Source organism: Acipenser ruthenus, chromosome 56, assembly GCF_902713425.1.
Source record: "Acipenser ruthenus chromosome 56, fAciRut3.2 maternal haplotype, whole genome shotgun sequence".
Lineage (NCBI taxonomy): Eukaryota > Metazoa > Chordata > Actinopteri > Acipenseriformes > Acipenseridae > Acipenser > Acipenser ruthenus.
In genome coordinates, this window is record NC_081244.1 from 5,050,507 (window position 1) to 5,074,942 (window position 24,436).

The 24,436-nt window shown below is 38.7% G+C and overlaps 1 protein-coding gene across 2 annotated transcripts in view; it reads left to right on the forward strand.

Moving 5' to 3' along the window:
• Positions 1-22,497, forward strand: part of LOC117404316 (protein bicaudal D homolog 2) — a 35,431-nt gene extending 12,934 nt beyond the window's left edge. The window contains exons 4-10 of one of the 2 annotated variants that reach the window (XM_034007157.3): positions 2,721-2,873; positions 4,240-4,683; positions 6,494-7,339; positions 8,286-8,453; positions 9,663-9,814; positions 17,999-18,361; positions 20,016-22,497. In XM_034007157.3, coding sequence (XP_033863048.3) covers positions 2,721-2,873; positions 4,240-4,683; positions 6,494-7,339; positions 8,286-8,453; positions 9,663-9,814; positions 17,999-18,353 — 2,118 coding nt within the window. In that variant the 3' untranslated portion in view covers positions 18,354-18,361; positions 20,016-22,497. The remainder of the gene's footprint in view (positions 1-2,720; positions 2,874-4,239; positions 4,684-6,493; positions 7,340-8,285; positions 8,454-9,662; positions 9,815-17,998; positions 18,362-20,015) is intronic. The other variant, XM_059017311.1, reaches the window with a different exon arrangement.
• Positions 22,498-24,436: the final 1,939 nt, after the last annotated feature.

The window sequence follows — 24,436 nt, forward strand, 5'->3', positions numbered from 1 at the left end:
TCTGTATTGTTGTCCTTGAGAATCTGTATATTACAAATTGAAGTCGATTTTATTTTACATTTTAAAGGTTACTGGAGATTAATTGGCATGCATTCAATTGAACAAAAAACATAAACACTACTGTATATACCCATAATCTTCTTTCATAGCATTAAACTCACCATTAGAGAATGCAGTAAATCCCTTAATACACAGCAGTGTGGTCAAGCTTAACATTAATAACTACATCTGGGGACAGTGCGGGGCCTCAAATCATTACAAACTGTTATATAAACTAAAATATACATTGACGTTCAGCATGTACTGTAACAGATAGGTAACAAGTTTTATGGATGGTTTTAATGAAGGTTAATGTAAAAGGTTGTATTAAATTACTATAGTATATTGCCATTTAGTCAGTTACATTATTGTGATATCATTTTAATATTGTGTTTATTTTTATTTAGACTAGGACAAAATGTATTGCCAGTTGTATTGGCTGATAGTTCATTACAAGTAAAAGGTGTTGAACTGAACTTTGGATGAATTTAATTCGCTGGAGAAAAAAAAATCCGTAATTTAAGAAGATACTGTTTTTTCAGATGACGGTCTAATATCTACGGGGTAAAATAAACTGTACGCTGACCAAATTTCCTTTTAAACCACAAAAGGTTGAATGTGTCATGTATTTCAGATGTTAATACCTTACATATGAAACCTTTTGACTGGGAAGCTTGCTTCTAAAGGGTCTTTGTCCCACTGCTAATCATAGAGGTTGTTTTGTTATTTAATTGTGTTACTGGTTAATACTGGCCCTGAAAACCCAAAGCCTTTCATTTCAAATGGTGCTGTTTGCAAAACATACTCTTTAAGCTTGTATGGTATCAGAAAGGTGCACTGCACAGTTATTAAGACTATTTAATGACAGAAAATGAATAGACAGCTATGGCCAAAAGTTTTGCATCACCCCACTGAATTAACAAATTTCTCTTCAAAAAGTCGAATGAAACCTGCTGAATAATGTCACATTAACATATTGACTTACACACCGCTTTGTAGTTTTCCATATACTTAATAAAAATCTGACAAATTGAAAAATGTGACATTTCGAAATGTAACGTGAAATACTGTATTACATCTGTTTGTTTTTATTTAGTAGTATCATGCTGAGTGTTTTTAGATGTCTGTCAATTAAATGCAGCTATGCCTGCATAACAAAACCAAATAACTTGTGTTTATTACTGATGTCATAGTCTGTCAGTTCAAGAGACGCAGTTCCTTTCTGGGAACAAACGGCTTGGTCTTTCCCCATTAAGGTCTACTATGCAGTGCTGTGCAATTGTTACCTAACCATTCACATGCGCTTCCAGGCTTCTTACAGCAGCAACTGTGATTCTCTGCTCTAATTTGTTATGAAATGTCCCTTTTCCCTCTATGAGGATTGACCTCTGGGTTGTAGTTGGAGCCCCGTGTTTTGCGCAAATACGAAATGCAAAATATAAAATGAAAAATCATTATAAAGCAAACACAGAATTACATTTTTAAATTGGGAGGTTTATACAAAAAATAAATAAATAAATACTGTCAATCTTAGCTGCCGTTACCATAGACGCGGTCTGAAGGGAAATGGAAGCTCTGTCTAACACCTGCGCTAATGTATAATTTGGAGCGACTCGTTCATGCATGCGATGTACGCAGCTGACGGTGACAAAATAATGTGCAAAGTTGAAAGACACTGTCGTTAAGCATTAGCTGTTTTGGGGAGAATCTGGCTTGTTTGCTTATTTTCTGTTAGTATGCTAATTATTTATTTCAATTGGTGGAAACTTTGCACTGGAGCAAATGCTGTTTTGGTTTTGAATGAATTTGAATGAATGAATCTGCTTTGCTTGGTGTTTCAATACTGAGAAACGCCAAGCTTGTATACATTCCTGTATGTGCAATTATTATGACAGCCCCACAATAGTAGGGCAGTATAAATAGAGATTTTATTTGATCTTGTTGTATTTTTAAAGAGGGCATGGGTAGTATTTACTGTAAATAGGCAGCTCATTAAAAAGAGTGGGGACTGTACGTTACCGTTCCTGCCGCTAATTAGAAATTGATAAATTATTTTTCTGTGCGAGGTCTGTTTGTCAATGTTAAAAAAAACAAAAATAAAAACACAACGTTTAATAAATATGTATGTAGTTAAAACACGATGTATACTTTTGTTTTATTGATATGCATCTATTTGAGTTATTTTATTAATGTGTCTGTTTTTCCTATTCGGTGATCCAGAGTTTGATTTCTTTTTCATTCCTGGATCTATCCCATATTCATTCAAATCCAACAACAGAATACCTAGGGGTAAATCACACTGTTCCAAATTACTTGGCGTAAGCAGTTGTTTGATTTTGGTTTAAACATAACTCTTTATTATTATTATTATTATTATTATTTATTATTATTATTATTATTATTTATTATTATTATTATTATCCTTGTTGTATAAATACAGTACTTCATGAGCGTTAATATTGTGCTGTGGTTATTTTCACTCACGAGAGTAGATAGCTGTAAACAGCCCACTTGACATCTCTGGGTCGGATATCCTCACTCGTGGAACACAATATGCTACAGAGGGTGGCAAAATATTGTACACCAAAGGCCACACAGAATAATTGCCTTATATAAAATGGCTGTTGTTGCCCATTCATATTTAATTTGTCTGTGGTCTATGTGCTTTCTCTTCCCTTCAGGAGTGCGAGCGCTTGGAGGCCGAGAGAGGCCAGCTCCGGGAAGACGTTAAAGAGTACAAGATCAGAGAGCTGAGACAACTGCAGGACAACGCGGAGCTGGAGGAGGAGAACATCTCCCTGCAGAAGCAGGTTTCAGTGCTGAAAGAGAACCAGGTACACCATTCAAAACTGAAACGGGACCCCATGGTCTTCTAGCTTGCATTGCAACTGAGCTCTCAAGTAACTTGAAATCTGAAATTGTGAGCTGAGAACAGTTAAGCATTGACTGTACCCTGTTAATATCAAAGGAGCTCCTAATTTTGATGATCAAATAAAAAGTATAATATTACTGTAAGCATTGTGTTCCCTTGCCTAAGGTTATATTATTTGATTAGAGGCTCCTCTTTATTCATGTAGCTGTAATGTAATGGATGACCAAGCAGTTCAGTAAGTTCCCAACAAGTGGTCTTTGTTGAATACAGGTCAGCAGAAATGGAAAACAGTACGCCCTAGAAAAAAAAAAATCTCAATGGTAACATTTAGAAGACACAAGACAACTAGGGGGTGGTAAGTTCTAAATAATAAACCTTTGTTTTGGGCAGTTTGTGTTTTCCATACCCTGACAATGAGCTGATGTCTGTGACAAGTGGAAATGGAGGATTTGTTTCAAAGTAAAACAAAACCTGAGCAGCTGAAAAGACTCCTTGGCTGCTGCAAGTCATATACAAAACTAATAGTCATGACTGATGCAAGGTTTCTCATAACATCTCCACTGCAGTTGTGTGCATGTGCTTACCTTTGTAGTAATCAACAGATATTACAGCTGGAGCAGTATTTTCATCATTTTTAATTTATCAAAGCAGAACTTTAGTATTACTATAAGTCATTTTAAGCCACATTGGTAAAGCCAGCCTTTTCTGATGAGTGTTCACACCCACTGGTGAGTGGGGAGGTGGTTCTTTATGTATATTTCTTGAAAAAGGTGGTATGGGGATATGGTTGTAAACCAGCTACATTTAAACATTTACACTTTTTATGAATAGTAATGTATCATGTATAAACAATGTTTAATGTGTGTTTATAAATTGACATTCATTTCTACTGTTTTTTTTTATTTTATTTTTTTTATTTAATGTATGCAATTCTAGAATAATCATTTTTGGTGTGCTAGCAGGGACTACCCTTGTTAGGCCGAACAGCCTGTATGTCTTCTCAACATATTTTGAATTACTGTTCAGGAAATGAATACACCCCCATACATGATAAAAATTAAATGTTATTGATCAGAATGTAAATACAGTACACTACGACTGCAGGTCAGCCGACAACAGTAAATGCTATGATAAAGTGCAATAGCTGGCCTCTTGCATGCTGGGCTAAGATTATTTTGGAGATTGTAGACCATTGGGTAGGTCGAGATTGTAGACCATTGGGTAGGTCTGCTGCCAGCCTTAGACAGCCTAGAGGGAGGTTGATGCTCATCAATCATGTGTTTTGTGTCACTCCCATAATTAACCACCAGCTCTTCCCTCCCGCACAGGTGGAGTTCGAGGCGGTGAAGCATGAGCTGAAGCGGCACTCCGAGGAGCTGGAGCTGCTGAACGCTCAGCTGGAAGAGGAGGTGCGCCTCCGGGAGATCTCGGAGAGGCAGCTGGAGGAGGCTCTGGAGGCGCTGAAGCAGGAGCGGGAGCAGAAGAACAGCCTGCGCAAGGAGCTCGCCTCCTACAGCCTCAACCCCTTCGACTCGCTCGGCAACCTGCAGCTGCACCTGGATGAGCTGGGGCTGGACCCGAGCCTGCCAGGGGAGGAAGAGGAGGGGGACAGCGGCTTCAACAACGGAGCCCCCGTCAACGGGGAGCGACACCACCGCAACTCCACCCCCCGCAACAGCGATGTCTTTCACCCTGCCCCCAGCCTGGTTTCGGACTTGCTCAGTGAGCTCAACCTCTCTGAGACGCAGAGACTCAGGCAGCAGCTCCTTCAGGTAACCAACACATGCCTAGTGTCAATCGCAGAGGTTTACTCAACATACAAGTTACCAAGCTTTGAAAGATAACCCCCTTAATTAGCAGTATGATAAAACGAACAGTTTGGAAATAAAGCATGTTTATTTTTTACTGAAAAAAATTTATACTGCTTGCTTTGTTTTTTGAACAGTTCGTTCAGTAGTTTGTTTATAACTTACTGACAACAAAACAAAGCGAGTTTCAAAGTAGCTTTTTTTTTCTTTTTATATATACCTCTTGATCTTTTAGTAAAGAGAAGAACAAAACCCAAACTTGTTTGAAGGTTGAACCTCAAATTATCTCAAATAATTAACTGGCATAATAATAATCAATTTATGCAGATCACAAACCAATCACATAATTGCTTGTGCAGCTCCCTCCCATTCCTCAAACACATAGCTTACTCTTCTCTCTGTGATCTTCTTTCTCGTAGCTACACTTTTGTTTACAGTTTTAAAAGATGCTTATACAGAGCATCCCCTTTGCTCACACCTGTTTTCAGCAATGCTTTGACCCCAGTGCTGTGGATTTGGAAATGTGTGATCAGACACTTGTTTCTAGACAGGCTTTGTTGCCTCACTGGGGTCATGTAACAAATTAGTGCAACAGCTGAACTACTAAACTAAGTAAATTTACATTGTTTTGCCTTCATAGTCCTAAAGGACTAAAAGCTACTTTGAAATTATCTGCTTTGCTTGCCTTAGATTCTTTAAGACCAAACCTGTGCACAAAGCAGTGTTTTTGAAAGTCTTCATGAACCTTTTTAGCTTGTATCTTAATGGCTTGCATTGATTTTCTGTTTTCTGAAATACTGATGTGATGGTGATCATGACGTCAGCATTTCCGCAACTGGAAAAAATGACCTCATGTGCTTCATTTGAAGATACAGTACTGTGGTTGCTTATTCTTTTAAAGGCTGCTGGTGAATAGTTCTTTGAAACGTATTGAAAGTCATATGACATGACTTATGATTGCAGATAAAACTAGTTTTAAGAACAGTTCCTCCTTTTGACGCTGTTGTTTTTCAATGATTTCCTGTTGCTAAATTAATTTAACATTAAGCAGTCAATTGACTTCACAGAGTCTCATAGTTTCTTTCATCTAATACAATATGAAGGCCATGGGCAACTTTTGAAGCAGCTAGTTCCGAGTGATATTTCCAAGCAATTTTCTCCATGTGCAAAATTCAACAAAATCAAGTTGTCTGTTGATCAATAGAAGTGCTTGAAAATGTCACCTACAACTTTGTTGTTTGAAAGATTTTTAAATAGCAGTGCGTCCATGTTAATTAATAAATGACTGGATTCACTTTTTATAAGAGTAATGTTATGTGATAGAATGAGTTTGTGTGTAAGTTTTTGTTTCCTGTGCGGATGAGAGACCACATCCTTCCTCTATACCTATAGCACTGTGCTAAAATTACACAAAACAACCATTTAAATAAAAAAAACCTTTATTAAGATTTCAGCAGGGTAAGCCAAACTAGACTTCCACCACTGATTCATTTCTTCATTTTTAAAGCTGTTTATACCAATACTCTGTGCTGCACCGCTATGGGAACATACAGTATACTGTCATGTAAGGATGTAAATTAAAACTCATTTAAACATCGAAACTTCTGGTCTAAACATTTGTCATTGAAGTTTCACTTGCATTTACATACTGTGGATGTAGTATGTGGTGATACTCTGGCAATTGTGTGTTCCTGATTTTATATCCTTTTTTTTATTTTTTTTAAATATATATCCCATTATTGAATTAAACTAATGTGAGGTTCTCTGTTGGCAGACGGAGCAAGAGAAGGCAGGCCTGTCCAGCTCGGTTCAGGAACTGCAGAGGCAGCTGGAGAACACCAAGGGAGCTCTGGCAGAGCAGCACTGCAAGACGCACAAACTGGCCGAACAGGTGGAGGCCCTGCAGGGCTGCAAGGAGTTCCTGCTGCATCGTGGGGGGCAGAGCAAGGAGCACTGCATTCGCACCGGGGGCTCTGGGGAGAGCGGACAGGACGAGTACTACGAACTGGACGTCAACGGGGCAGAGATACTGGAGAGCCGCTTCCGAGCCGCCAACGGAGAACTGACAAGGCTCAGGAAGGACTTGAAAGAGGCTGGGGCCAAATACTCCGCCCTGGAGAGCAAATGCAGGCAGGAGAAGGACCGGTGGAGGGGGGAGGCGCAGGAACTGGCCGAAAAGATCCGGCAGTGCATCAAATCCAGCCAGCAGGACCGGGAACGCATCTCCGAGCTGGAAAAGGAGATCGGAGCCACCCGCAAAGTGGCCACCGACTCCGAAGGCAGCCTGAGCATGGCCCAGGATGAGCTGGTAGCCTTCTCCGAGGAGCTGGCTTATCTGTACCACCACATCTGCATGTGCAGCAATGTGACGCCCAACCGCGTCATGCTGGATTACTACAGGGAGGGTCGTGGCAGCCGCAACCCGCTCAGGAAACGCAGGTCTTCGGACCTGTACGCGAAGAGCCTATTAAACCTGGACTCCCCCGTCGCAGAAAGTGGGAGCAGCGGTGAGGCCTCGCCAGTAGGGGGCAGCCCAAACTCGCCTACCCTGGACTTCCGGGACCCCTCCAACGTGAAGAGCTTGATAGCCGTGGTACGCAGACAGATAAAGCACCTACAGGTATGTGTTTGTATTTATTTGTTCATAGTGTGGACCATACATTGCTTCTGTAGGCCCTTCAGTGACTCTTTTTTTTTTTATGATATGGGGTATGAGAAGTTGCCCTTCCAAGACTTATGCAATGCATATATGCATTATAAAGCAGAGATAGAAATTGTAACGTGCTGCAATTATACACTCGGTGACTAAAGGGGATATAATGTAATTGGTGTATCTACAAGCTAATTTGTCCCAGTTATGCAATTTACATGTCCAGTTTTACTATATTAATTTAGTATCAGTTCTCAATTACCGTGCATTCTTGGTCAGTTTTACATTAAACTAACTCCTGTCTTAGTTCATTATTTCATAGTTTAGCCTGCTGTGCACTCTATGAGAAACTGGGGATGTTAAAGCCTGTCACAAGCTAGAGCCAATAAAAGTGAGGCAGTGTGGTCCAGTGGTTAAAGTCCAGGGCTTGTAACCAGAAGGTCACTGGTTCAAATCCCACCCCTGCTACTGACTGACTGTGACCCAGAGCAAGTCACTTAACCTCCTTGTGCTCTGTCCTGCAGATGAGATGTTAAATCAATGTCCTATTGTAAGTGACTCTGCATATAATGCGCAGTTCACAGCCTACCTCTGTAAAGCGGTTTGTGATGGTGGTCCACTATGAAAGGCGCTATATAAAAATAGATATAATAATAATAATAATAATAATAATAATGTCTGTCTCTGCATTTACTTGTTGTCAGACTTCTCAGTCTTTGTTAAAATCACACCACTAAAGGATCATGACATTTTTTTTATGCATCCCCAATTCCCCACAAACGGTGGCCAATGTTAAATATTTTTAGCATTTTTTTTCAACTGAGAATTGCCCTTTCGGGCAGCCAGTATATGACATGAGAGGAGATGAGAGGGCGGTGTTTGAAGGTAGCGTTGCTCTTAATCTCTGTGCCTGCAGGTGGCAGTGGAGCTCTCGAGGCGACGAGGCACCCTGCCTGCCTCCTTCCCTGAGGCAGAGAGGGATGGGGAGGATCTCCTGGAGGAGGTGCTGAAACTGAAGTCTCAGCTCAGCACCAAGAGGGAGCAGATTGCCACGCTCAGGACTGTCCTCAAGGCAAACAAGCAGGTAGGCAGACAAGATGCAGCCTTTAATAATCTAGTATTGATCGCCTTGGCTTTTACTGTGTGCTGCTAGCCTCGATTTTAAACATTCATTCATTGATTAACTGTCCTGGTCCTGGAGCCTATTATGTAAGTAGAATATTTTCATGTATTATACTACTGTTATAAATAAGAACATGCATGTTTTTCAGTTGGATTTGAAGGCTTAGTCCATTTTTAATAAGATCACATTGTCAGTGCATGTATTATGCTGCTATTGCAATGTGAATATGCACGTTGGATTTGAAAGCTCTGAACCGTCTATCCATTTTTTGCTTCTTGCTTTTGAAAAACAGTGTTTTTTGTGCATCGATTTGTTGTCAATTTATTTATTTGAAATTCAGTTAGGAAAACGCTTGCTGATTCCACCTCTAGTAAGCAGAGTCATTTTAAAAATCACTGCCTGAACCCAAATGGAATGAACACAGCCTGTCCAAGTCATTAAATATTTATATGAACAATCATTACAAATATAAATGTATTTTAGTGTTGCTGCACAAACAACTTTGATTTTGGAGAAAGAGGGCACATTTTGTGCTGTAGCTCGGTCTTATCAAAGACTTATTCCCTATGATCAAAGCATTCAAACTATTGTGTAGATCTGATTTTGATTAAATATCCCTCTTTCCTTAACTGCAGCACCTGAAATAAACATTTAGAGCTTAGATCTTTCAGGCTTAAATCTCTCACTAGCCCTGCACCCAGTCCTGGTTTTCAGAACTTCCCTCAACTGAGTCTATCAATTAAATGATCATGAGCCAGGATTTTGATAAATTGTTCCTCCCTTTTATAGTTGCAAAAAAAACTCCTACAGTCACATAAGAATTTACGAACACAGTTTGTCCCATCTAAGCACGTCCGGTTCCTAATATCTTCTTGACCTCAGAACTTTGTCATGTTGGGTTTTAAAGGATCGCAGTGATTTCAGCATCAACAACATGACTAGGTAACTCAATCCATACCCTGGCCACTCTCTGTGTGAAGAAGTGCCTCTTTCCCTCTGTCCTAAGTCTGACCATTTTAATAACATACCTAAACAAGGGAAATTCTGAAACCCTGCACAGTGCAAGAGTTTCAAGCCCTGAGATATTGGGGTACTCGGTCTGCCCAATTTTCTTCTCTCTAACTCCTTCTCCATGATATTTACGCTGGGTTCTCTGTGTGTGTGTGTCAGACAGCGGAAGTGACCTTGTCCAAGCTGAAGAGTAAGTATGAGAGCGAGAAGACGCTGGTTTCGGAGACAATGGTGAAGCTGCGCAATGAGCTGAAGGCCCTGAAGGAGGACTCTGCCACCTTCTCCTCTATGAGGTCCATGTTCGCCAGCAGGTTAGTTACACCGTGAAACTCCGTTCCTGGAGGACCACGTTGTCTTCTGGCTTTCATTCCACCCGTGCTCTCAATTGGTCTAATTATTATTAACACTTCTCCCCAGGCCTCAAAATGTACCTTGAATCAAGTGCATTTTTAAATCAACTGTAAAAGACCTTAAAATATAAAATCTATCCAACTGAACAATAAATTAGATCAGTGATGTTAATTGAGAGCTTACGTTGGAATGAAAACCAGAAGACCCTGCGGTCCTCAGACTCGAGTGTGACACCCCTGGTTTAGAAAGTACAACTCCCCAGAACTGGCATCTGCTTGATTCTCTTTAGTCTCTTTAGTGCCCTTTACATTTTGTGTGGATTCTTGACGCATCGTTTACTAAATTTTCCCTCTATTGCGTCTCATTCTGGTACCTTTTGAAACTTCCATTTTAGTTTCAGCGCTTGGCGCGTTCATGCTTAACCTAAGTGTGGCATGATTTAAGAGGCTACCATTGGGGATATCTGATAGCAAGCTAATGAAGATACAAACAGTCTATGAATCTACCAGCTTTCCAGTTGGACTTCTTTGTGTTAAAAATGGGTAAGTTACATGGGGGGGGGTTTGGTTTCTTGTAAAGTGTTTGTATGGTTAGTGTCTGAAACGTGGAAGTAGATTGCATTCCCAGATGAGTTGACGTACTACAGAACTAATTAAAAAGCAGTTCCTTCAATCGCCTCCAACGATCTCCTGAATTAACTAATCCTACTTATTAACCCTCAGATTAAATGTGTAGCCTTTTTTTATATATAAAAACAGTACATGTACAGTAAACCTTTATAAATAATAAGTTTCGGAGTTAGACACTTCAGATGTATGAACAACCATTTGTGGTTCATTTTTTACTTCGAGGCTCTGCTGTATATTTCAAAATGACACCTTACATATAAACTTTTTAAAACAGTTTGCACACTGTAACTATTTTAATTCTTGTACAATCTTAATCTGGTCCCTGGCTGCAATCCACATGCCACTATAGAGGAAAAAAAAAGTGGAAACCAAAATCTTTGCAGTAATTAAGTGTTGAAGAAATCTGCTGTGTTGACAAACCAAAACCAAGAGGGGCTGACCACCTTTTTTTTTTTTTTTGGTCTTTCAGTATTACATGCTGCAGCAGGGTGTGGCCTGCCTCTGAACATCATTATATATAGCTCACTAATGTCTTGGATTTTGTGAACAAAGTCCTTCGCTTCTTCTGGTATGCTAGACCTGTTTTAAGATGATTCTTTAAACTACCATTGAAGTTTTCATTGTAGATTAAAATTGGTTCAAAGTGTTGTGGAAAATAAATGACTTGCTCTTTGGCTGTAGATTAATCTTTGCATGTGATGTGGTGGTACAGTTGCATGGTGCACTGTTTGGAAAAGGTTCAAAGAAAAAAACACAGTGCAATGAAACTGGATATTCTTTAGCAGGAGATATATCAAGATCTATGTCATTTTTTAAGTGAGAATGGTTTTCCCATTTATTTTTTTTTATTTTTATTTTTTTTCTGAAAGAGTAAAGGCTAATATAAATCCAGCAAGGCATAGCTTAAAACAGGTTTAGTAAAATGTTTTGGTTTGAGTTCCGTTAATCAAGCCCTGTCTAACAGCATGCCTATGTTTTTAAACTTGATTGTAAAGTTTTTGTTAGTTTAGCTAGAGTTGGTTCTATCCATTTACATTTCTTACTGTTTCTTTCTCTCTCTCTCTCTCTCTCGTGTTGTCTTACTGTCTCTCCTGTTTGTTGTCTTTTTTCAAAAGACTGGCCACTTTGTTGAAATGTCCAAGAAGTGGGGAGCAGGCGTTAGATTAGCTCCAAAAAGCCTTAATCGGATCTGTAGTTATTAAAATATATATACAGTTGTAGTCAAAAGTTTACATACCCCAATGGAAATTGTATAGTTTCTAGAAATGTCTCAAACAAATAATTATAGGAAAAGTCTTTTGACTACAACTGTGTGTGAGAGAGATAGATGTAGATATATATTTGTTGTTATTACTATTTTCCCTTTTTTTAACACTATTACTTGTCTTTGACAAACTGCTGCATCCTGGTACCTTTACTGAAGTTCACATGGTTATTGGAGCGAGTTTGTTCTACAACCTACGAATTGATCAGAAAATGCAGCAGCTTTTCAACTGCAGTGTTGTCTTGGAATTATGTGAATATTCCAAATAGAAGTCTGAATAACAAGTGAAGACCCAAAGACAAAAGGGCTGCATGTGATGAAGCTGCTAGTGCCAATAACATGCAATACAATCATTCCTTTAGTAGGAGTGCTGGGGACAGCTGAAGAACCGAGTGAATTGAAGGCTGTTCCTGCTTCGTTTCCAAACAAGTGCCCTCCCAGAACTTTCTGTCTGATGTAAAGGCTGCTGCATAATCAGATGTTGTCCACTGCTCACCCCATCTCATTCTTTGACCCTTTTAAGGTCTGATCCGTTTGTTCTTGGACTGCTAACATGACGATCATACCACGTGATGCCCATGTACAGTAGTCATTGCTCCATATAGTCATCAGTGTGTCTTCTGTCAGTTGTCCCTTATCGATAAGGCTACGATTTTGGCACAGTGATTTTTTTTTTGTACATTTCACGGGTGAGTTGTGGGGAGAAAAAAAACAAGAATTCACAGAAAGGTCATCAAATAATGTAGCTTTAGCTACATAAACATACACAAGAGCTTTTAAATATTACACCAAAACCAATAATATCAACTACTGCAAAAAAATGAACCCAAAAACTACATTTTCACACAAAAACAGATCAAACCTTTTTAAAAAGTTTCTAAGTGGATAACCGAGTGGTCATCTGTTGGTGCCTACTTTCTAACCAAGTTTTAATTTTGGTTTTAGAAAACCTTATTGTGGAGGTAGCTAGCTTATTTGACTGCTAACAAGAATCAATAACACACAAGTTTTGAGTACACTACAATATAGGAAGTCATGACGCTTGATGCTGTTATCTAGTGGGGGCCAAGGGAGGTACATTTGACGCAAGTTGTGTATAACCTGGACGGGCAGAATGGCATTCCCTCGTTTTTGTATATGTAAAAAAAATGTGTTCTACACTGAAAGGTTAAATAGGAGTACCCCAAAAAACAGCATGATATACCTTTTTAAATCTTGTTTTGAACTGGATTTCTCAGTTTGGTTTACAACTTGTGTCTCGGTTATGATATTCTCTTATTATAGTCTCCTTCCGATTTCTGTGTAGTCCGCTGGATTGAAACAAGATGTGTATGAATGGGTTTATCCAGGTATAAATAAATAAACCCCACTAGTTTCCTCATTTCCTTCCAGCTGTGACTCTGTAGTCAATTAGTGCTGGCATTAATGAGTGAGCAACAGGACCACGCAGTCATGCTGAGAATCTGGAAGGCTGCCTTGAATTATTCAGCTATTTTTCCATAACAAAAAACCTCATTAGCAACAAGTTCACAGTGTGGCAGCAGCACTGGTTATAATGAATACAGATATATTTTAATTACATAACTACGTTCCTGCCAGCCGCTCGCTACGTCGCCACAAGCGACATGTTTTCCTGTGTGGCTCGATTTAATCTTCACCAAGTTCGCCATGGTGGTGAAGGCTTTGAAAAATGTACTTGTGTAAGACTATGCCAGCATGATTTACTTTGAACGTGTGCTGGTAGATAAATCAGTACAGACTTTTGTTTTGTTTAATTTCATTTCGCCCAGTGAAAGCCATTTAGCTTGATTACATAACATGCCCACCAACGTTGTGTTTGGCGGGACAGAGGTTCTGATTAGAAACAACAATATGACTGTGATAGTCGCTGTTTGCTATCTCTTTAAAATATGCTGAAATTTTGAAATAGTAACAGAATGTTTTCAAGAACATTCGGAAGAGGATCAGTTAATAAAAGAATGAACACATTTATTTTAGAAAGAAGGATTCGCCTCACTATGATTTATTGAGTTTTAATGTTGGAATCGGTGCAATATTGCTGTCAGTAGTCCCAGGTGTAAAAACACTGTACAATCCTACTTCATGTTACAAGCTTGTGTAACTCGAGCTGCGGCTGGTCAGGGAGGCATTTATATTAACATACACTTACAGCACTGTCTACTGGCAGTTTCGCTTTACCGTTCTGCAGTGGAAAGAACTGCAACACCGTCAAAATAAGGTAAAGGTGCAGCACATGAATATCAGTAAACCAACTCACAGTTTAGGCAATCTGCAAGCACAGTTTTTCACTTGGGACCTAGTTTGGCATTGATTAAATGGGAATCAGAGTTATAGTGCACTTTAAGTAAAGGGTAGGGTCTAGCATTTAAATATCTACGTGTTTTCAAATGACACTTTTTTTGTCTTGCTGAAACAGTATGTGTATAACCAGTCCACACGTCATGTAAAATTGTATTATTTTAGCCTTGTGTAAAAGGCAGACAGTACCTATATTATGAATTCAATCATTGACAGTGTGTTTTGTATGTCTTTCAGGCTTGCATTGGAAGCTGAAAAGCTCCCCTGTATTTGTATTTAGTGAGGTGTTTAGGGGAGAGGGTTGTTGGACACAGTTCTAGTCAATATGTTTATTGTATTGTGTACAATAAAACAGTTTTACGGTTTTCTTTAATATTCTGTGGTGTGGCTTAGTTACTTTAGTATCGGGTAGGGAGCTGCCAAGTTATACGAGAAGCCATTTCCACTGAGTTTATATTGTTGGGGTGCTATTCTGCTGTCTATTGCAGGAGAGCTTTGAGAGTGAAGGGATAATCTCTCTCTATCTCTCTCTCTCGTGACTAACCCCAGTGCAGAGTGTCTATGTGTCATCTCTTAGGCTGTGGCAGGCAGCTAGTTCTGCTGTCCCTCTCCTAACAGGACTGACGGTTTCTAGGTGTCAGAGAGTACAGGGAATTCTGTCACCTGATGGGGCTCTGTTTTTTTTTTCCTAAACCAGCTTCAGTTCAAAACCCCAGTAAATGTGAGTGAATGTCATGTCCACCAATCAGCAGGCCAGCCCCTGTGTGCTTAAGAGATGAACAACCAAAAATAAATTCTATCTTAAGAGAACACTTGGCAAACAAACTGCATTGCGGAAATGACACGCCACACAATTAAGGGAAGCTGTCTGGGTTTAACTTCCTGTGGCCACACTGTTCCTCCCAGCAGGCTAGCTCGATATGGAGGAATGCCAGCAGCTGATGCAGTTTGCAGTAATTGAGGCCTGTATTTATGGTGTGAGGACACAAATGGTAGCCTCTTAAAGCGTACCTGTTTAGTTGTGCTGAGAAGTCCCATCAAAAGGTGTTCTGTGCTGACATATTAGATAAAATCATTTTTGGGAAAGTGGTAATATAGAGGATAGCCCATCTTCGTTCTGTTCTGTGCGTGTGTAGACTGGGATGTGAAGGTGCTTGCCATGCCCTTTGGGGTCCCCTGCTGGTGACAAATTGAATTCCAACACTATAGTTATTTAAAGGATGCAGCTGCGTGCTCCTTTCCACCGAACCACATCTCCTTGTGTAACACGTGTACCACGCAGTGCTTATATAAAACCACATCTGTGGGTGGACCATCTTGTATGTAGCAGACATTCGTGTGTTTGTATATTGTAGCTATGTATTGATGTTTTGCACGTTTTCAGTTTTTCTGTTTTGTTTTCTTCCCAAATGGTTTCGCCACCTGATTCATTATTATTCAAGGTTTATTTATCCACACTTTATCACCTCACCTCGCCTCCCCTTTCCCCTGCATGTTTCCTCCAATGATGTTTCAGTTCCATGTTAAGCAGTGTTTTTTCGGGACCAGTCTGCTGGGATAATCAGACTTGTGTGCCAGCAGGCAGGGGTTCAGAAGTTACACAATATGAGAGATAATCGGATTACACACACTGCTCCCCCTCCATCAGATCATGCCAGCCTTGGTGTACAGTTAACCCATGCTACAGGTGCCTGGACAGGGTAGTTAATTCTTTTCAGGTTGTTGTGTATTGGGCGAAAGCAAGTATGTATTTATTTATTACCAAGAAATACAAAAAGAACTGATTCTCAAAATACTACGACTACTTTCAGAAGGACATCAGCCCAAAAGTTATACAGCACGTATTTCTGCTGGCATTACAAGATTACAGGGGGACTACTGTAGGGGGTCTAGTTAGAAATGGTTGAAATGACGACCTCAGATGGAAAGGCCACGGCTGTGGACAGAACTGTGATTCTGTGGGGCCGTATACAAAATTATAATCTACACCTGAGGAACGTGCTGTGTTATTTCTTCATTGTTGTCATTGGAGGAACATTCATTTGTCATTTATTCCAGAACAATCACTGTTTTTAATATTGGCTTTCCACCTGGCTGTGAATAAGGTAGTAATAGGAGGATCATTTCACCTGGTTATAAACATGCTCGCACCCAGCTTTCTTTATTTGTCCTTTTCTGGACTCTCAAAATCTGTAACGATAAAAACTAACAGAGATTAGAAAGATATATTATCTGATGAGCAAAGTAACTTTTTCAAAGAAATCTCATGGTGATATAGAGCCGTCTAAAAAGTTTTGTTTCTACAATGCAACTGGTGTGTGTGTGTGTGTGTGTGTGTGTGTGTGTGTGTTTTTTGGGTTTTTTTTTTTAATCGCTGTTTAAATGCATTAGGACAGAGTCCCAGACACACCTCCTAATGCAATTGCTCTGTGAATAGTTGGGTTGAGCTGCAGACTTGGTTTTACTGAGAGACTGCTGAAAAGAGCAATGACAGTCGAAAGTGAATGTGATAATTGTAATAAAATAATAAATGCATTAGTCTATCCAAGTCCATACTTGATAAGATATCGGAAACAGGGCAGTTTGCATTAGGTAGTTATTGCTGGCAGCATCTGTTGCTGGTATTTATGTTCTCCAAAGTAAAATCAAAAGTTGACAACAAAGAGTGGAAAATTAAAACCATAAAAATCTGTGCACATATCCAAGAATCAACATTCCAAGTTGTTTTGGCTATTGGACAGATTTCAAAGAAAAACTCCTGGCACTGAAGTCCCATACAGATTTAAAAATGGGTTACAGGTTAAAAATTTTTTTTAACATTTTTAAAAAAGCATTTGGCTTTATTATAATCCCCATTGTTTCTCGTTTCTATTTTGGTGCCCTAAGGAAGTAGGCTTGATTTAAACAACCATTAAGGAAAGTAAAACTGGATTGCCAACAAGGCCCGCTTAACCAAGATTAGCGAGCTGTGGAGGAAAGTAGTTAACAGGAATCCTATTACAGTTCAAAACTGAACATGATTGTGAGGTACTGCGTCTTTGAAAAGCTCTCCCATACTTTTACTGGATCTATATGAAGTCTACTAGTTGACTATCCCTCATTATATAGATTGTCATTATCTAAACGACAGTGCCCTGTTATGTATGTGTGTGTATACGTGTACACATATTATTTATATGTTTATAATATATATAAATTTAAATAAATTTCATGCCACATATTGCATTGTATATCTACAGTAGCTAAGTATTTCAGGGAGATGTGTTACATACGCAGGGAATTTAAATAAAATGCAAAAAAAGGACAGCAACATAAATGTGTAAAGACACTAGGCTCCCAGTTTCCCTCTCATATCAACTGCATTTATTTAAATGGTGCCGTGTCAGTTTTTGGGGAGATTAATTTTTTTTTTACCGCACGTTAACCATACTCCTGTCTCGTCCCTCTTAGCACACTGTAATTCATTTCCTGCGGCACCATTTTAGAGCATGATATGTTTGAATATAAAATTATCACGGAACTGCATTATGCAGCAAAGCACTCAAACTGAATGACTTGTGAATAGGACGTTTATTTTATTAACTTTCTGATGGTTCATTGGATAGAAAGAGGGTTACTTGTATCTACTGTCAAAGTGAGTTCCAGTATCACAGAAGGGCATCTAGTCTGCTGTATCACCTGCGTGCTAAACATGCTTTCACTTCTCACTCTTATCGAGTCTATTGTCTTGTCCAGGCAGTGTGGGTTTGAGACCAGATGTTGTACCGTACTCTAATTATGGCTGCTGGGAGTTATAAAATCATTGCTGACGGCAGTAATTGAAAGTAGCCTGCTGACTGTTTTCTAACCACCCTGTCCTTTGCCTCTTGCACTAGCTGAGCTTCAGTTCCTTTGCAAGCTAGTCTGTGACCTTCCCATTCTCCTCCCTGCAGGTGTGACCAGTACGTGACCCAGCTGGACCAAATGCAGCGGCAGCTCGCGGCCGCCGAGGACGAGAAGAAGACCCTGAACTCGCTGCTGCGCATGGCCATCCAGCAGAAACTGGGCCTGACCCAGAGACTGGAGGAGCTGGAGACCCCTCACCCTGGAGCCAGCCCTCGACGGAGCCGCGGCAAGCCCGTCCGATCCTCCCGCAGTCCCAGAGCCAGCCCGGTCAGGAGCTACCGCAGCCCCAGAGCCAGCCCAGTAAGAACCAACACTCCCGCTAGACCCTGTAGCTCCAGAACTAGTCAGCTCTTCCAGAGCAAAGCGGGCGGCTTTTACAGAATACTAACTGTGTCTGTATGAACAGGACGGTTAGTGTCTATCTTTTATACCTCAGCCAGTGTTACTTTCATTGATAACGTTTGATGCAGGTTCATACCAAAGCTCCTTCAGTTAAAGATAATGAGTTCTATAATATGGTTACAATGGCATATATTCTCAAATGCTATTATAACCATTAACCGCCATGTAGAACGAGGGGTGGAAAAGGTGTTCTTTGTTTAACCATGTATTGTGGTGACAGTCTTGGTGTAACATTGACACTGTCTGTCAGTCAAATCCGTTCTTATCAATTTAACACTGGTTTTGACTTGTGAAGAATTATTTTAGTCGTGCAATGTTGATATCAATACGCTTTGGGGTGAATATTAAAGAAATACGATAAAATAAGCAAATAGTATTTAATTAAGCATCATTTGACACACTGCTCTTAGGGAGGTTGCAATAGGACCATCATATGAAATTATGCATAAAATACATCCTCTATTAAACTATTACACTCAATAGTGAAAATTTGGAAATACCGAAACGTATTAGATTCAGTGACGAGCGTTTCCACTAGAAGTCTTTTTCAAGGTCTTCAAGAAAGTGTGTTCTTATTTATAAAATATAATTTACTGCAGCACTATTGTGTGTAAAACAATCTGCAGTGGGAAGATCTATTTAATGTTTCCTTGATCTTGGACTTCGGTCTCTAAAAAACAATGTGAAGCTGGCAAAATAAAAAATAAAACTTTTTTAAATATTACCATAGTTTACTAGTGCACAGTATATACTGTAATCAAGTCCAATTTATTCTCAATAAATCAATTTGCATAAAGCTGCCTGCCATCAGAAGACGGGCAGCAAAATTGCTTTGTGTGTGTTCGTCTTCATGGGGGTTTAATTTCATGTTTGTCCAGCTGCCTGCTATTTGTTGTTAGTCTATAAAGGGCTTTCTTTATAAGCAAATAACCAAAAATGAAGGCCTGTCGTATTTTTATATAGTAATAGACTTTTATTTGGATACATCTGTCTTGCTCAAGATTCCTGGGAATGATTGCGTAGAGTTTGGGAATGTGCGTCATTTATAATATTGTACTTGAGTTCTGTACTATTTTTGAAAACGCATATAAAGAGGTTTACTATTTATAGAATTAATAACAGAAAACTTAGTGACTTGAATGTAATAACAGCGTGACTTGATCAAGGGATCTTATGACATTTTATATAAGCTTGCGAGAATATGTTTGTCATAAACCCCTTGTATAAAATGACCCTCTTATGAAAGTGTGGTGTGCTTTGTTATAATATCTAGGTACAAAAGTAGTAAAAGGTAGAAGAGGCTGGCTGTTCAGGCTGAGTTACAGATGTGGGTCAGGGGGTGTTCTGTTTCGAGTACAGTTAGAGCAATTTTAGCTAATAATCCTATACATCTTGTTTTGCACTTTGTTTAGCTACATCAGTCTCAAACATGTATTTTCTGTTCAAAACATGACCTGTTATTGTACTAAGTTAAAGGAAGTTCTTAGTTTCTAAACCTTATAGATAGATAGATAGATAGATAGATTAAACAGTATTTGGGAGCCACGTATTTCTTGCTTTCTCTAGAGAGCCTTTGCTTCTGAGATTTTTAGGACACTTCTATAAATGTGTGTGTCATCTCTGTACGGAATACTAATTATTTTTTTTTTTTTCATTTTTCAGCGATAAAACCATCTGAAAAAGAACCTTCCACAGTATTCCACTGAAGCTGGTTTTATGTCCCTGGAATTCAATTTTGTCAGGGACACTGACCCCGCTCGCTCTCTCTCCTCCTCCTCCTTCTCTCATTTCTAAAATAACTGGACAAAATTAATTCATCCCTTGTTCCCACTGAAAACATAATGACAAATCCAAATACTGCAACACTGTCCTGAACATTTGAATAAACAAAACAAATGATGCTTCAGAATTGGAAAATGTTCCATTTAAGGATTTTGCACTAATGTTGACAAAACAATGACTTTTTTTTTGTTTGTTTTACAATGTATAGATGTTTTAATTGAACAATGTAAATGTTGGTTCTAGTTTACAATGAAGGCAAATAGTTTATTTAGTGGATAGCTGTGCCTGTCTGTGGTGATTTCAATGCCACCCACACAATCTACCATTGCATATCTTTTTGAAATGAGTATCCATATAGGACCTGGGTTACAGAAGCACAAGATGGCTTTTTACAGCTCACTGCATTAACATGATTGTGAAACTTTTACAGCCTTTAAATTTATTTGGAGGACTTGGAACTAAAGTGGTCTGTTTGCATTCAGCCCGATTTTAAATAAGGGTCAATTGATCTAAAAATGATTAGATAAAACAAAGAAATGATCACCGACTGTTACATTCGCTAATAACTTTTTTTTTTTTTTGTACTTCATTTAAAATCCCCTGTTTAAAACGATGTTCAAAAACCACAGTTTAAAATATCAGCACACTCAAGTAGTTTATGTCAATGTGTTTATAATCTCATACTGTTGCAGAAGGAGAATGCTTTGTTTCCTCAACCTAAAACTGCTAAAAGTGGAAACCTTAACTGGGATTTACTTTTGTATAGTGTTAAAACAAGAACTGATGTACTAAACTGATTATATATTAAACTGGGCTGGATTGTGGGACTCTGGCAGTTAAAATCATGCCACATACATTCAAACCACTTGAAAACTGCCATATATATATATATATATATAATAAATAATATGTCATCAAGTTGCAAACTCCATTACAACGTGCCTTATGTATGTTTGTTTTATAACTGTAACGCACTCGGAAACAAGGGTTTTATATAAACTGACTAAAAAAATTATGTTTTGTATTTTATTCACTTTTGTTTTTAAAAACTTAATGTATTTTAAAAAAGCCAGATTGTATAGCCATTTTAACCACTTTATTTCAGTTCCTCCGGCTTCCCCAGCATACGACAAACTAATACTTAGACTGCCGTAACTAAATGCAGGCATCCTGGGTAGTGAAGGTGGGTGCAGTATGCTTTGCAGACTACTGGTGATGTTTGACGGTTAACCCCAGACCTAACCCTGAAGCTGTGTTTCCACTCCCATGAACCCGTTCTCAACCCCATCCTCATGTGCTGCTGTTCAATGACTGCCCTCCCCTCTCTCTACAAGCATGTTCATTCAGTGTGGAGAATGGGTAGGAAAGCATTTTGAGGGCAGGTTCAAATACTTTATAAAAGTTGAGGTATAGAATTTGTAGGAGTTTGTTTTTTTTTTTTGTTTTTTTTTTACAAAAAAGAGGAGGCTTTATTATTATTATTATTATTATGTTTTTTTTTAAAGAAAGTTAATAAAATAAAAAAATCTCTCAAGCTATCAGTGTTCCATCCAACCACTAAATGCTCAATAGTGTATTTAGAATGACTAAAATAAATGTAATAAAGCTAATAACAAACTAGGAGACATTTTCAGTGTCTTTATTGTCATTGCATTTATTAGGTTTCTTTTAGGATTTCTAACTTCTAATAAATGACCCGTTTGATTCTTGCTGTTGGTGGAAACAGAGCTTCAGTTTACCTGGAGTTTAAAGCTTTTCCACAGACAGAAAGAAGACTCATTGCAAAGCAGTTTGATCCTGGTTTTACCAGGAGTTTAATCAGACACACCTGAGCTTGTTTACCTATACACTGTGGCTAATCAAACTCATAGTAAAACCTGGACTTAACTTTCCAATCCATGTTTTCCCAAGCATGTAAAACTATAATCTGTGGCTGTACAGAGATGGAATTCCTCTTTTCCTGTTTACAAGACACTGGTGATCTTAAACTGACAGTACTTTCTTTGCATGGCTGCTGATCTCGGAAGGCTACATTTTTATTTTCCCCTTTTTTTTTTTTTTTTTTTTTTTTTTTTTTTTTTTTTTTGGACAATTTAGAACTATTTCTCCTTTCCCATCCCCACCCCACCCCACGCACGCACACACACACACACACACACAAGATTTGTCACCACCTGGATTTCGTTTTGTAAACGCACAGGTGTATATGAAGTATAAAAAGATGTATATTTAAGAAAACAGTGTATATGTTTAGAGTTGTGCTGGAAGGTCGTATTGTTGTGTTCATGGTTGACATCTCACCCTGTTATCACCCTGTTTTGTTTCCATGAGAACATTGTCAATAAAACCCTTCACTAGTCAATCTGTTTGCTCGTGTTCTTTTAATGCAGTACACACTCCCTCCCTCGGAAAGTACAAAACTGCCTTTGAATATGAAGACCCCCCTCTGTTTGGACCAGTTATATGCAGTGTCCCTTTGGTGTTTGTAATGTGGGATTATATTGTAATTGAAACTGCATTGGGCAGTGCAATTTCCTCCAAACCACTAGATGGAGACAAAGGGCTGCATGCGCTACTGTATTTTATAGCTATTAGATTATTCATGTATTTAATTATTTCTTATTCATCTTCAATACTGGCCATTTTATGTGAGAATTGATTAGATGCACAATAAACCAAACCTAAGTTGCAGTAATGGTCTGAATATTTTCTTGTGCCACTGTATGGTATTAGGAAAATTATTTGATGACCTTTTTTTTTTTTTGTTGTTACTGGTTAGGCTGTGTTTTATTCTGAGCATGTAAACTGTGGTTGTGACTAACCCTCAAACTACATTGATTAACCCATGCTTCAATCAGAAAGAGCATTTTGGTACATTTCCTTTTACAGAGTCTCTGAAATAGTGACGTGCTAGAGGACACAGACTTGGAGGGTAGAAGACACTTCCTTACAGACAGAGTGGTGGTGAGGGTATGGAATAACTTACCTTGAATGTCCCATTCTTTTGTTGCGATTGCCTTTTAAGACACTTAAATGACATACGCTGCCTGGACTCTTTTATTAGGACCTGTACCCAATTGAATTTGGCGTCGCCCTGGTATTGGGGCCACCACCCAACAAGGCTGAACGGAGATGGCTTTGAGGGTGACTGAGACTTCTTCCATAGCCATCAGAATCCCCCAGGTCACATGCCTCTGTATTAAAAGACTGAACAAGTCCCTCAAGACACCTTTCAGCGCCTTAATGTAGAGCCTATGTTAACTGTGATCAAGGCAAACAATGACCCAGTGACTTATGCCGAGGACTATAGCTGCGTTTAAAAATAGTGTTGCAACAAAACATGGTAACATAGTTGAGAACGTGTCAAAAATCACACATTGTCCTCTGCTTTATCCCTAAGGCCAGTGAAGTGGTTTAGTTTAGCAAAACTCTGTTGAAACTCCCCCAGGCTGAGGAGGCAGGCATGCAGGTGTGAAGACTACTTGAATGTCAAATTGACCCCCCAAAAAAGCTCTAAAACCTCATGTAAATGAGCAGCATTGCAGCCTGGGGCTGATGTCAGCTGGCTAGTTTAGTGTCTGCATGAACGTGCTTGTGCTGACATCCGGTCCCCACTAGGTGGCGCCATTTACATAATTTTACTCAACAGATCTCCCTGTTACACAACGTGATTACAATTTATAAGCAAGAAACATTCCAGACATTATTAATACAGTATGTGAAATATTTGTAGTCGCTCTTGAACATTACGTTACCAATCTCAAAATTGCACGAAAACGCTGTTACAAACAGTAACACGAGTTAATTCTTTGCCCTTAAAATGACAGCTGGATAACATGTTTATAATCTTTTATAGTTACAATAAAAATATAAAATGTGATCACTGTTATTTTAATATAACTATTACACTTATCTGTATTTAGGGTTACCAGATTTTCAGATTTAAAAACTGGGATGGGATATATATATATATATATATATATATATATATATATATATATATATATATATATATATATATTAGATAGATAGATAGATAGATGTTATAAAAATGTCTGTGTTAATCAGGACTAACTTAAAAGGCTAACTTAGCTGGTGGCACTTCCAAAATAACATTTTTAAAAAAACTAGCCATGATCCAAGAAGTTAAACAGAATATGAAATATTAAACATAATCAGAAGTATTAAACAAGATTCTGATAACCATAGCCGTATAGTAGCAATATATAAACGATTTTAGGGAAGTTACTTTTAAAAAGTAATCTGTTACAGTTACAAGGTGCTTGTAACTAGTTACAGTA